This window comes from Pelmatolapia mariae, linkage group LG22, assembly GCF_036321145.2.
Source record: "Pelmatolapia mariae isolate MD_Pm_ZW linkage group LG22, Pm_UMD_F_2, whole genome shotgun sequence".
NCBI classification, from domain to species: Eukaryota; Metazoa; Chordata; class Actinopteri; order Cichliformes; family Cichlidae; genus Pelmatolapia; species Pelmatolapia mariae.
This window is the reverse complement of record NC_086245.2, coordinates 4703818-4716399: the sequence shown is the minus strand read 5'-3', so window position 1 is coordinate 4716399 and position 12582 is coordinate 4703818. Positions and strand designations below refer to the sequence as shown.

Here is a 12582-nt window from a genome sequence, read left to right as displayed (position 1 = left end):
CGGGAGATTTGTTTTGCAGATGTTTTGAACAGACATTTATGATTTTCAGATGTCTTCCAGTGGTGTGATAGCACCAGAAGTCACAGGGACCGATTGCCATTAAAGGTCAAAATTTTAATTTGTCCCAAAGGACGACTAACATTGCTATTGTGTGTTTAAAGTACGTGAGAACCTGCAGGGTTTATAGGCGTCAGAAAGGAACAAAAACGAGTTTTTATCAGAAGTTTCAGTGTTGAGAGTAATGCACATTACACATCATAGTCACGAATGACCTGTTAAATTTGATAATCACACTTGTGATAGAGATAAGGAGATTCTCTGGAAAGTGAAACTAAATCTTTAGTGAGAATGCAGCGATAACAAATATAATGAAAGCCCAGAATTTCTGTGTAGTGTGATAGAGAGATGTTACAGAGCATGAGGTGACCCAGATCAGAAAAAGGATCTGGATTTACTCACATATACATATGTTGATCTTCTTATGGGAACTGTCTTTAATAACCTAAACCTAAAATTAATTTTAACCTTTAACCTCACACAGCCCTTTAAAATCATCTTTAAGTCAACAGCCTCTCACCATTCTTCACTATGTGTACACAAACACTCTTAGTCCACACCCAGGTCTCATTTAACACATTCAAAACAAGTTTGCACAGGAACACACATGCACGTAAACATGCATCCTGACATACAAACTTCAAGTCTTCACACCTGTGCTTGCACGTGTTCGGTGCTGGTGCAGCTTTAGTGAAAAAAGACACCAAAAATGACCTCAGAGGCCAAAATGGGGTGACAACAAAATCAGAGGAAGATGAATCGTGTTCTTAATGAAGCTCGGAGGAGACCAGCAGTCTGTCTGTCCAGCTGTCTGTTGCTCTCTTTTTCTGTCTGTCAGCAGAGCTAAAAGCTCCTACCCAATGAGGTCACCTTACGCAATATTTCTCACTTCTGCTACAACTGTCTCCCTAACTAGCTTCATGCTGAGTTCATAATATGAGAGCAATGGAGAAAATATTAAAATGCTCGATATAAATTCAGCACTATGTTTTTGTAAAGAAAATGTATGTAACCTATGTGCAGTAGTATTATCAGTGATTGAAGGTCAAGTTTGATCTCAGGTCACACAAAAAATGTATTTGAGCATTTCGTAAATGTGCAAGTGAGAGCACGTAGTTCCTGGATAACATACCATTTTTAATACATTTTGAGTAAAAAAGCAGTTCTCCGTGCAGATGAAACAAGACATTCGTGAGCTGTGAAAACAGAATAAAATCCATCCAAGAAATTGCTACAATTTTAGGAGTAGAAAAATCTACATGCTGAGAAAGACAGAAAACATGGTGAACTCAGGGACACAAAAAGACCTGGACATCCACGGAAGACAACAGTGGTGGATGATCGCAGAATCATTTCCATGGTGAAGAGAAACTCCTTCACAACAACCAACCAAGTGAACAACACTCTCCAGGAGCTAGGTGTATCGATATCGAAGACTGCATGAACAAAGATACAGAGGATTCACTGCAAGGTACAAGCCAATCATAAGCCTCAGGAATAGAAAGGCTAGAATGGACTTTGCTCCCCGCACCCTCACAAACCCACTGAATTAAAGCTGAAAGTCTGCACTTCAACTGCGTCTCAGTTGTTTCATTGAAATTCATTGTGATAATGTACTGAACCAAAATGAGAAAAGTTGTCTCTGTGCAAGTATTTATGGTCCTAACTTTACATTCAGTACACATTACAGATGAAATAACCACTTCTACCCACTTGTCTTCACTCATTTGTGTTGGTTTTTTTTTTGCACATTTCTAAAAAATCATAAACTTAAATCTTTATTTTTAAAGTTCCTATCGGGTCAATCATGTTTGGCTCTAGTTATCATTAAGCTGTGGCAAAGTGAATCATTTGGACACATGGTTGTTTAGAAAGACACACACCTGCGTATATAAGGTCACACAGCTCACACTGCAAGTCAGCATTGCTTCTAACATTAATTCAAGATGAGCTGATCATTTCTTCAGAGCCAGCACTGAGAATTTTTTCCTGTAACTCAGTCTTCTGAAGGAGGAGATGACTTGTATGATTTTAGGCCAGAACTCTGGGTGACTTTGTCTTTACGGTAGTCAGGTGCTAAAGAGGACACACACAGATCTCCAAGTTCATGACTTGAACTTTAAAAGAGTCAAAAATATGATGCAACAGCATGACTTACTTTTCTCGGGCTGCCGCTCTGTGACCACTGACTTCCTGCTTTGTGTCGAAGGCCAACATATCACCTACTAACCCCCATGTGACACATCTCTGGTGGCTGCTGCCTCCCAGTGACCCAAATACATCCCACTGGTGGTTATGACTTATGAATCTATGCTACGCAGCCAGATAATAAGGACTAAACACCTACTGCTGTGGTGAATTAGACAACTGCAAGTGTGAAAAACCCTTGTTTTACCAGCAAGACTGATCACAGGAAAATTAAACACGCACTTGCAACTTTACAGGAAAGGAAATGCAGTACGTGTGAGTGTGAATGGTTGTCTGTCTATATGTGTTAGCACTGCAATAAACTGGCGACCTGTCCAGGGTGTACCCTGCCTCCTCCCCTAGCTTGAATAGGGAGGAAATGTGAGAGGAAAAACAACAGAGAGAGGGGGGAGAGAAAAAGGAGAGAGGATCAGAGCAAATGTGACAGAGATTGAATGAAAGAAAAAGAGCAAAAGAAACAAAAGACAATGTTTATTTTTCTTTCATGTCTGCGGTTCTGATTTATGCTGCTGAAGATGTGGCGTCACATTTGTGTTCCAGTGGTTCACCACACGGTGTTCTTGCACCACCACCAGGATTGTTCTACATACTTATTCAAATTTATCACAAAGGATTAGAAATAATTAATTTTATACTCACATGAATTCAATGCGGTTTCTCCTAGGGGCTTTAAATATTCAAAAATAATAATGACGAGACTCGGAGGGTCCTTTTAAAGGATTTATTGCCTCTTTCTCATTAAGTTGGTCATAAATCAAAAGGGTTAGTTCAGTGATTTTACAGCCAAAGTGGAATGAATGAGAAGTGGGAGACATTTTTAAACCTTAGCCAGCGATGCGAGCAATGTAAACAACACACACGTCAACATATATCAGTCAGCCCTGCATCTTAATGCCAATTAAACACAGCTCATGTGATCTGATCACAGCGATACTATGCAGACATATTCAGTCAAGGCATGTTTTATGTCAGACATGTTCACAATCAGCCAAAGCCTTCTTAGCACAAAGATTAACATTTCATTTGCTGCCATTAAACATTCATCAGATGGTTTAACACAATCATTTTGTTTTTCCCCGCCATAAATCCTGAGACTGATGTGTTCGAATCTCTTACAGCAAACAGATCACTTCAATAAAAGGAGCATTTCATTTTAAATAGGCCACAAAAGGATTGCCACTTTATTTAAGAAAACTCAATAATATTTAACACAATATAGTGTGTTCATCAGTCTCCTTTAGAGGTATTAGAGGTGGATTCTGTCACAGCCAGGTGTCTCAGATTTCTTTCGTCGTTAAGCTAAGCTAACCACCTGCTTCAAATTCATGAGAATCAACCTTCTCATCTAACTCGCACCAAAGAAGTCAAATGGTAGATTTCCCAGATTATCAAACTGTTTCTCTAATTTCCAGACATTATCCTCAGACCATCAAACCTCGTACAGTCACCACTGTTTGGGACTCATGTGCTGTAGCTGGAGATTCTTCAAATCTGCCAGATTTATTCTCATTTCCATAATGATGAGTTCACCACACGGCCGTCTTTGCAGGTAAACTGCAGCACATGTGGAAAACTCTTCATGGTTGTTTCATTAACAGAAACCAGCAGGCTGTGAAAACTGCAAGTGAAAATCTGGAGCACTCAGACTTCTTCCACTGCACAAAGAAACTGTCAGTTTGTTTTCCCATTTCCAATAATATTGTGTCTGTGCACCAAACATTTTCCTCTAAACCTTTAAATCCAGTTGATATAAATGATTACTGCATGTTTAATATAGAAAGTGAAGCTAAGCTTTGGGCTGACCTCTCTCACAGCAGTGTTTCCCCTCTAAAGTAAATACAACAAAAAAAAAAAATAGAAATGTCTGATAAGTCCTACATTTCTGCTCTGATTCGTTTTAACCAGACTAGATTATGTGTCAGTTAATTCAAGGTCAAGAATATTAATTAGGGTGAAAAATAGCCCCCATTGTATTTGAGCAATTTTAATTTTTCTGCCTCCAGTTTGATAGGAACTGAGTAGGACATGCAAATATTTAATCCTTCTTAGCTTATGTAGTTCTTTAAACATGCAGCAAAATATGCAAAAACAGTGATAGTCTGGATTTGGCAGCTGATTTTCTGACTTGCAGCAAAATATATTAGCTAATCAGAAGCACCCAGAAGTAAACAAACATGATTTTATAATGTAAACATACATTTTTACATTTAATACACCAGAAAGAAAACTGTTAATGTATTTATCACTCACATATTTTAACATCAGCATCTCATTCAACTATTTCAGATTCAGCAATTCTGCAAACACGTGAATAATTTAGAAGATTATTGATTCCTGTAAAGATTTATTCAGGAAATTTGGATAATAGCAATTAAACTTGTCTGGAGATTCATGTACAAATTCACCTGTATTATCAATTTCTAATCAAACCAAATATGAGCTGAAGTTGTTAAATGTGAATGCTGACATACACGTGGGAATTTTGAGCCATGTAACTGCATCCACCCTGATGACAAAGCTGTAATGCTCCACATTTCACAATGTGAAAATGAGAGAGTAACTTAAACTCCACTTCAGAGTAAATTTATCATCTTATTAGGAGGAAAATAAACTCCTTCTGACCTTGATCATCATGATGCATCATCAACTGTTCCTTTGTTTTTAGGATCAACATTACAACCACTCAGATCACTGCTGCAAAAGTGAATAATTTACAGAATTAAGATTTATGTTCCAGTACAGAAATCATCGGATTTTCTTTTTTTAATTTGTCTCCTGCAGCCTTCACTTAATCTTTGCTCTGTGTCGCTCTTTACATGTGATTCACAGCAGGATGCAGAAAGCAAAGGTGTTTTGATGTAGTGCTCTGCAGCGCCTGCAGGGGGCGTTTCAGGGACAAAAACATTCCAGATCAAAAATGAAACTCTGCTCAGAGTAGAAGCCACCTACTGGGGAGGAGATGCAGACACATGAAAGAGGAACACCTGCTACTCGGGACATCACGCATAGCCCTTAAATATCATTGAGATGGCTCATATAGAGTGATGGCTTTAACGCATTAATGCTTCACTCTCTCTGAGTGAAGTGATTCTACAGCTCTGTGGGTGTGTCATGTCTCTGCTTTGGGTTCAGTGTGTGGGAGTTACACTCAGTGTGATGCACAGGAAGCTACGGACACAGATGCAGGTGAGATGCAGGTCACAGTCGACGATCGACGACTCAAAACTGGATCCAGTTTGCGGTGTTTTGTGGTCGAGACGGCGGTGGAACAGAGCTGAAAACAAAAACTCGCAGTCAATTTCCAGTTATTCAGATGACATTTTGAAATTTATTAAAGGACAGGAAGTTTTGTTGCTGCCACAAATACTTAATTACTGTAATCATTTATCAACAAATCAATTCTATTTAGTGTAACAAAAAGATTAATTAATATCTAAACTAATAGTTTAGATATTTTGTATAGTTCTTGGTTTCCCTGCAACAAAAGAATGAATAACTAATGACAAAGTAATTAAAAATAAATAAATCAGCATCAAACATCAGCCAAATACTTACTGTAAACAATTTTAAGTGTCAGCTATCTGCTTTTACGCACACACAGTAAACCTATTTACATGGCAAGTTTAGTTGCATTAAAGTATCTGGAAATATTTTTGCAACTTTTAGAATAAACACAGGCAAAAAAAATGGACCAAATGCCAGAACTGACTAATTAACCATCTTAATATGGCCCTGGACAGTCTAGCAGAAAAACCAAAAAAAAAAAAAACCTCAAAAATTAACAACAGGCAGTCTTGTGCTAAGGAACCTCACAGGGAATGACTTCAGATAGCCTTTACTGCTATTTAACTTTACTAGAGTGCAACGTTTTAATCACTCTTTAGTACAGACACAAAAAATTGTGACAAGTTTTAAGGCCATTTAAATGCTTATATAGCATTAAGTGACTTTTCTTTAATGTTAGTAATATTTTCCACTGTAACAGTGTTTTCTTTCTTTCTTTTTTTTAAAGGAAAGGACATGCTAATATTAATAGGAATGGACCTCAGTATGCAAAACTGTAAGATGCAAATGGCAGATTTGTGCAAAACTGCTAGTTTACATTGTAGTTTTGATTCAGTTACCAAGTGTATGACCCTCCACTTGCTTAAGCTAAGTTGGTACGGCTGTCTGTGAAAAAAATGTTCCCTCCTGCCCTACAGTATGGCAAGGTCAGTCCATCCCTGTGAAGCACCATGTAAAATCCATTTTACAAGGTATGTTTGAATGTCCTTCACCATTACTATGACTGTTATTCTCATTCTCTGTATTTTTGCAGGTGCTGAATATTTTAAATGAATTATTAAAGAACTCTCTTTTTGTGTGGAGGGCCTTGACTGTTTCAGCACCTTTCAAATGAAACTTTAACCGGGAGCCAGTGCTAATCAGTGATATTCCTCCACAAAGTCACTTGTGGACAAAAGCTTGGAAAATACCCAATTCTTCAGTGTCCTCATACATTTAAATTTAACACAAGAAATTATTTTCTTACCTTGCAGGAGCAGAAAATTCTCCCCAAAGAAGATCTGAACTAGTGTTTGACTGAACCACTGTGTTGGAGTTACTACTGTCCAGCTCCAGCAGGCAGCCTGACAGACAGAGACAGAAGCAGAGCTCATTAGCCTACGAGCTGGCACAGATTTTACTCATTTTCTGCAGCCTGAAGCTTGAAGACGAATGAGTCATCTAACAGCCACTAATTAACACAGTGCCTGTGGAAACGGGTCACTCGTGTACTCATGTTAAAGCTGCACAAAGGGGAACATCCCACCTGACATCCTGTATGCACTTTCATTTGCTGATGAAGATGTTTATGTAAAGTCAGTTTGCATACCTGTTGCTCTGCTTCCCATCTGTGGGACTATGTTGTGATTTGATAACCCTGATGAAGGAGGAGGGGCTATCTTGCCTCCAGGTGGTGGTGGGAGAAGTCCAAATCCACCCGATCCTTGTGGGCGGGGCTTATCCCTCTTTTTCCCTTGCTGCAGATGGAGAAGAATGAAGTTAGGCTCATGCGATGACAAAAACAATGTATTTCTTCATACTTCATTGATGGTTAAAGGATTGGATCACAAAATGTAACCTTTAAATTTAATCAGGATTTTCATTTTTATGGGGTATTTCTGGGTTTTTTTTTTTTAAATGAGACTTAATAAGTTTAATAAGAAATATCTGTATTCATTTGTCTGCCTGCACTCCTGGGTGTTCAGGCTGTTCTTCTGTCCTTTGCATCACTGTCAAACTCAATTCTGTTGTCATCACTGGTCCAATCATTTTCATGACTCATCATGTCATTCTGCCTTTCAGACTCATTTGTGTGATCTGCCTCCACCCCATCCTTCAACAGCACAGCCCTGCATGTGCCCCTTTTATAGACAGATTTTTATCTGCATGTATTCTATATGCACATAAGCTGGTTCTCACCCCTATGTTGAGCGTGATGGTCTGCCCTTCCTTAAAGCCCAAGTCCAGCTTTGGTCCTGAATCCCCAAGCTGGGCATTTTTACTGAGTTCGGTCTCTTGTTTCACCCATCTGCAGAGAAGCAAGACACACAAACACACACTCTCAGCACTGATACAGAAATAAACAATGCACCTCAGCAGTTTTAACAACAACCACAGCAGCTTTCTACAAGCGCATCTCAAAAACAACACTTCACTTTGATGTGGAGTGCTTGTGTTGCAGACAGTTACAGTGAAATAGAAAAATCAATATTCAGTGAATACCATTAAAGACAGGATGTACATCTGATGTTTGAGCAATTTACTGCGTATTAGATTCCTCAAACACTCAGAATTTACTCATTTTAAACAAAACTTTATTTAAATGTGACAGTCTAGCACACAGGTTTGATAAGCCCCTAAAACACTTTGTGGTTTAAATGGTCAGACTTTCTCCCTCCTTTCTTAAATATTTCATATTGTATGGTTGAACCAAAACCTAAACAAACTTTTTTTTCAGCTTACTGCTTCCCAACAACCACCAGCTAGGAGGGAGGAGGAGTTCAGGGGCTCAGGGTAGAGCCACTAGATGTGGCTCAGATGCCTCCTGGTGCAGGCTGCAAATACTTCAGTATCCCAGGAAGAGCTGAAGGAGGTGGGCATGTAGGAAGAGGGTGGTCAAGGCATCCCTGCTTAGACTGGTGCCCTTGCGACCCAGATCCAGATAAGTGGCAGAAGCATGGATGGATGCACCCAGCTCTGCTGCTTGTTATATTCATTTCTGAACAACTTCAGCCTGGCTGAAGGCCTGTAAGGGGAATGAGGGCAGTACTACTACTTTTACTCAATATCATTCTGCATAGGAACATACAAATATCAGCATGTTTTTGGTTGGTTGCTTATCTGTGGTGTCTTGATCTGAAACTTCAGGAAATTCTGGCATGGTCAGAATGGCTACTGGATGATTTGGCATAACCAGTGTTTCACAGACATTACATCTTTCAATCCCCTGCTATCAGATTGTCAACAAAAAACAGAAAGTAATCCACTAAAACCACCAAACCACCAAATCCTGCTTACTTGAAATGATCCTGCAAAGCCACGTTGAAGTCAAAAGCATCCCCTCGGTCACCAAAACCAACTCCTATGAAAGCACTGCGACCTGCCAGTAAGAGATGATAACTCACATTAAGACCAGCAGAGAAAGGATTTAAGGTCTTTGAGCAAGGTTAAGAAATATTCTGGAGTTGCCGGGGTATTTAAATCCTCACCGTTGTCATCCTGTATCCGCAGGACAAAGTAGCGGCTGGAGTCGCTGACGGTTTCCACTGCTATACCAGGATACTCCTTCACTGGTGCCTGGGCAAACAGCTCCCCTACAACAGCAGAGGAATGTTAAACCAATACAATGCAGTGAGGAAAAGTCGTGCTTCAGCACAGATGGGTCATAATTCTCAGTGGAAACATCACCACTAGCGTGACTTTCACATTACAGCGAGTCGGTGTCAATTTTACTATAAAAATATAGTTTTAATGTAGTTTTAGTGCTAAACCCAGTGATGTCATACCTGAGATTTTGTCCTCCAGTTTAACGTAGGCCGCTTTGCCCTTGGCTGTGATCCTCATTCGACCTGACCAGTCTGGAGCGTCGAGCTTCCAATCAGCTGCCCTGCAGGAATTATTTGACATAGTTTAGCATTTTCAGAGCTGCAACTATCAGTTAGTCTGGTTACATTTCAATTAAATGTTAGTTATTCTCTCTGTTAATTTCTTCGTCTCTAAAGGGAAAAAAAACATTGTAAATGGCTTCTAAACAAGACAAAGAAATCAGGAAAATGCTCCAACTCAGGCTATAAATACAGTACATTTCTGCTTAAAGAATAACCCAAACCTGGCTTTTGAGGTGTGATTGGCATAGTGGATTAGAGGGCTTGAGGCATACTAGAGTGCATAGATTTACCTATTTGCATATCACCAAATAAAGCTACAAAACAGACAATGGAAAGAGAAGTGATGCTTCTTGTAATGTATTTTTACCTCTTAGAGAATTTAATAACCTTTAGATTAAATGATTAGAATCCAGGGCTGCTTAAATAGTTATTTATTTTTATGTCATAATGTGGCCTCATGAGTGCTGACAAAAGTCCAGATCCAATGAGGTTTCACTTGTTTCACTGACACTAATATGTACAAAGTCCAAAGTGACTTCTTTTTATTGCTTATTTTGAACAATAAAATCCAGAGAGATTCAGTGATATTTGGTTGAAAATTTATATTTTCCAACATCTAACAAATGTTTGAAGGTGGTATTGAAATCATTTGTGTATTTTAAATGAGGAGAATCTGTATTTTCTCCCTCTGATATTTCTTGATTTCGGTGTTCATTTACTTTCATTATTGCAGTTTTAATATGTGCTGCCTCAGGAGCCACAAACCATCAGTGGAGGCTGCACATATTAAAGTGGGATTATTTATTTAATTGTAAAAGCAAATATCCAAGGTTATTGCTTTAATGTGGTTATGTTATGAAAAGTAATTTTACTTTTTAGCAGTTTAATTTAAAATACTATTGAAAGTGTAAGAGCATTTTACAAAGAAATAGGTAAAAATGGGCCCATTTTTCCTCCATTCTTACCCCTTTAAAAGAAATCTTGAGCTTCCTGGTTTATCTCCAGAGCCCTTTTAGATGTTCCAGAATCACAAAGCAAATTACTTTGATTACACTGAAAATATGCATTTATTTTACACATTGGAGCTCTGGCTCACAAACGAAAAGGATGGTAAAAGCTCACACTTACACGTCACCTTTTTTTAAACAGAGATTTTGTTTTGGGTTATATTTTTGTGTTGCGTGATCAATTCAAATTATTTTTAATTAATGTAATTTATTACTAAATTTATGGTCTGATATTCTTCTACACCTTCAGTAGAGGGGTGCGCTAACAAGGTCCTCTTAGAGTCATGTTATTCCACATTACTCGGCTTGGCCTTCAGTAACACTTCAGGAATTTTGGCCTTCAGGAATTTTGTAGTCGTTTTTGACCAAGATATCTCCATCAGCATGCATGATAGACAAATATGTAGGACTGCTTTCTTGCATTTGGCAATATCGCTAAAATTAGAAATACCCTGTCTCAGAGTGATGCTGAAAAACTAGTTCATGCATTTATCACTTGACTACTGCAATTCATTATTATCAGGATGTCCTAAAAACTCCCTAAAAAGCCTTCAGTTGATCCAAAACACTGTAACCAGAGTACTAACAGGGACTTGAAAGAGAGAGTATATTTCTCCCATTCTGGCTTCACTTCACTGGCTCCCTGTTAAATCCAGAATCAAATTAAAAATCCTTCTCTTCACATACGAGGTCTTGAATAATCACCATCTGATCTTAATGATCACTGTTTACTGCATCACCCCAACAGAGCACTTTACTCTCAGATGGCTCCCTTATTTTCAGTTTTAAGGCCCCCCCCAACTGTGGAACTAGCTAGGAACTAGGAGGTTTCTTCCTTTTAAAAGGGAGTTTTTTTCTTCCCACTGTCCCACTTGCTCAATGGAATGGGGGGGGGGGGGGGGGCGCAGATCTCAGGTTAGGTAAGGTTTTTTACCTTACAGTATTAAGCGCATTATGGCAACTCTTGCTGCGATATTCCACTATAAAAATTAGACTTATTTAAAAAGATTTTTTATTAATGGCATGTTTCTTAGACGTCTGAACTAATTAACTGTTAGTATTTACTATTATCATTACTTCTCTAATTTGTAGAGGTACAATTTGGGGATTATTCTAGCTTAAAAGAGCTATATGTAATTATTAGGAAAAAACTGTTTGAACTCTTTGATTTAATTGCTTCTGTGACTGGGACAGAGAACTCCATAACATGGTTGCACGGGAAGGTATCATGGCTGCAGCCAACAATTTTCTTCATTCCTAAATAAAAAACCATTAACTTAGATTGAAAAAACAAAAGCTGTTAAGCTGACTAACATAGAAAACTATGGAATTAGCAAATGTTCACATATATAAAAAAGCAGGATCCCATGAATATCAGCTAATAATTTCAGCTGGTGGGTTTCAGGGAACAGGTGCAGGGAGAAAGGAGTGCTTTAGCACATCTTTGCCCGGCTCCAGGAACTTAATACAGCCGTGCAGTAGAGCGGGATGGATTTGAAGATTTTATCTGAAAGGATCAATTAAAAGCAAACACAGAAGATTTCAGACTGAAGAGCCTGAACAGTTTGTGGAGAAGACATCCCAGCTGTCACAGAGGAGAGTGGGACTATCCTGGCAAACCGCCCGTATCGAGCCAGCATGATGACAAATACCCCCTGTCACATCTCTGACAGCTCAGCGAACCCCCGCACACCAAACAACCAACATTTCAGCCTCTCTTCATCTTCACAACACCTGGAGATGGATTTTCATCTCATCAGCTGCTTCCGACATCAGAGCATAAAGCCAGCACTGTCCCTCTCCGTGATTTGTAAAGCATGCGCTGACTATCGAGCAGTTAAAGTACAACACCCAAACCCGCCCAACAAACGCATTGAAACTGCATTTCACAGCAACGTCAGCGAGCCACTGATGTGTCTTTACCTGTACGCTCGGTTTGAAGCTCGCGGCGGGATACGGTAAACGTTGACATCGGGTTTAACGCACAGGATCGACTCGTACTCTCCCTCGGCCGCCATCTTGGTCCAACTGTTATTGATGTGGGAGTTGTGGTAGTGACTCATTTATTCAGCTCTTTTCAAACGGGGGCATGTGTGTGTTTGTGTGTATGTGTGTATGCGTGTGTGTGTATGTGTGTGTGGTTCAGGGGGACCTAACCG

At 39.2% G+C, this 12582-nt stretch overlaps 1 protein-coding gene across 1 annotated transcript; it reads right to left on the bottom strand.

The window, feature by feature from the left end:
• Nucleotides 1-2971: 2971 nt before the first annotated feature.
• On the bottom strand, nt 2972-12572 carry necap1 (NECAP endocytosis associated 1). The gene is made up of 8 exons (XM_065470289.1): nt 12347-12572; nt 9315-9415; nt 9018-9122; nt 8827-8908; nt 7729-7837; nt 7139-7286; nt 6797-6893; nt 2972-5539 (listed from the first exon to the last, which is right to left on the bottom strand). The coding sequence occupies exons 1-8, from the start codon at nt 12484-12486 to the stop codon at nt 5485-5487; spliced, it is 837 nt and encodes a 278-aa protein (XP_065326361.1). The 5' UTR covers nt 12487-12572; the 3' UTR covers nt 2972-5484.
• Nucleotides 12573-12582: the final 10 nt, after the last annotated feature.

Excerpts from the sequence above, each read along its gene's own strand:
- necap1 (XM_065470289.1), bottom strand. The coding sequence starts at position 12,486 with ATGAGTCACTACCACAACTCCCACATCAATAACAGTTGGACCAAGATG. Across the intron at positions 8,909-9,017 it reads GCGGATACAGGATGACAACG|GTCGCAGTGCTTTCATAGGA; the intron begins GTGAGGATTTAA and ends TCTTACTGGCAG. Across the intron at positions 6,894-7,138 it reads GATGGGAAGCAGAGCAACAG|GCTGCCTGCTGGAGCTGGAC; the intron begins GTATGCAAACTG and ends TCTGTCTGTCAG.